The 1,640-nt window shown below is 47.9% G+C and overlaps 1 protein-coding gene across 1 annotated transcript; it reads right to left on the reverse strand.

Annotated features, from left to right (window-relative positions):
• Positions 1 to 264: 264 nt before the first annotated feature.
• LOC108655961 (uncharacterized) lies at positions 265 to 1,330 on the reverse strand. The gene is made up of 3 exons (XM_018107805.3): positions 1,029 to 1,330; positions 657 to 923; positions 265 to 556 (listed from the first exon to the last, which is right to left on the reverse strand). The coding sequence occupies exons 1-3, from the start codon at positions 1,098 to 1,100 to the stop codon at positions 461 to 463; spliced, it is 435 nt and encodes a 144-aa protein (XP_017963294.1). The 5' UTR covers positions 1,101 to 1,330; the 3' UTR covers positions 265 to 460.
• Positions 1,331 to 1,640: the final 310 nt, after the last annotated feature.

The following is a 1,640-nucleotide window of genomic DNA, read 5'->3' on the forward strand; positions in this document are numbered from 1 at the left end:
CGCACTCTTCCAGTCTCTCTCTCTCCCGCTCTGTTACACTCTTCGGTTCATGCTCAGCTATTTGGCACCTTGCAATCGCACGCGTTCATGACATAATGGATAAAGCGCAGTATCGTCTCTGCTTTGCGCTCTGCCCGCATCGTTTCTGACCGAATTCGATAACTGAGCGTGTTTACAGTTAGACGCCGCCGATGCCCTTTATCTATATCTAATTGATAAGCTAATCGGGCCACAAAAACAAACTGGGCAATAACTTGGTATACATAGTATGTGACTTTTAGCTTAACTAGCTTACTTAAGACTTTATTCCACTAGACAAACACACACAGACACACACACATACGTACATACATGCACACATAGACACATTCAATTGACACTAGCTTAAGATAATACAAATAGCGCCTAGTTCAGCGCGTCCACACAGCCTCTTGATCGGAGGGGTAGAGCGGGGCAGCGTCTAGACCGTTTGGGTAGCCACATCGCGCTGGCAAGTGCGTTTATAACAGCTGTAGGCCTCCAGGCCATTTATGCTAAATATCGTAAGACCAAAGAACTGCAAGGAGCACAGAAGGAAAGAGAGAGAGAGAGACAAGTTCAAATATATGTATATATGTATATGTGTATAAGTATAAGAGAGCGCCAGCTCAACTCACCGCGGCAGCCGTATAGGCATTGACGCTCAGGCCGAGCACGAAGTTAGAGGCAAGGAAATGGGTGATGGCCAGGGACGCGTGCACGCCCAGCGACCATGACGCCGAGTTCCATCGCCAGCTCTGACCGAGCCGCAGGTAGCGGCAGAGCAGCAGCGTCAGCGTCACAGCGAAGCCAAGGAGAACGACGATTATGTAGAAGCAGCCGCGATAATTGCTCAGCCGCACCGAGCTGCACACGATGCAGAGGAAACCGATGAAGGCGCACAGCTAAATGAGTGGCAAATAAGAAGGAGAAGAAGAAGAAGAAGAGAGGAGCATGAGAGTGTTGCCTGTTATTGCTGTTCTTGTAGGCGTGGCCGATGAATTACTTACCAGGCAGACAATCTTGGAGATTCCGCGTATGCTGCGCAAATACTTGCGATCGTAGTCATGATTAACGGACATGACCAGAGCAACGGCAGTTGCCAAAAAGCAACACCAGAAACAAAACAAATCACGACAAAAACAAAATATACAGAAAAACAAAAGCACACTACACTTGCTAAAAGGTAAACAGTTAGCAGGCAACAACAACAATAACAAGAAGCGCGGCCTGTGCCCACAGAAAATCACATTGCGTGCGGCAGCAAGCACAAAATGCCACTGGCGACGGCGAAACGACTGAAAGCTTAGAACAACAGCAACGGCACGTATGCGAGCGAGTCAGAGTGAGCGCGCAATACACAACAACATGCACACGCACACACACACACACACTCACGCACACATGCATATACGAAGCAGAGAGTAAGAGAGTGAGAGCGGCAGGCAACAGACTTGCTCAATTCATAGAGCGAACTCTGAGGCGCTCACAGCTAGCGGCCGTCACTCGAAAAAAATGTGTACCAAAAGCAAGACACGCCAAGTGTACCACTCTCACGCAATATACACACTCATGTATACATATATAATTTCCATGAAATTTGTGAGTCATTTAGGCAAAAT

This window comes from Drosophila navojoa, chromosome X, assembly GCF_054131105.1.
Source record: "Drosophila navojoa isolate 15081-1374.11 chromosome X, UAZ_NAV_1.0, whole genome shotgun sequence".
Lineage (NCBI taxonomy): Eukaryota > Metazoa > Arthropoda > Insecta > Diptera > Drosophilidae > Drosophila > Drosophila navojoa.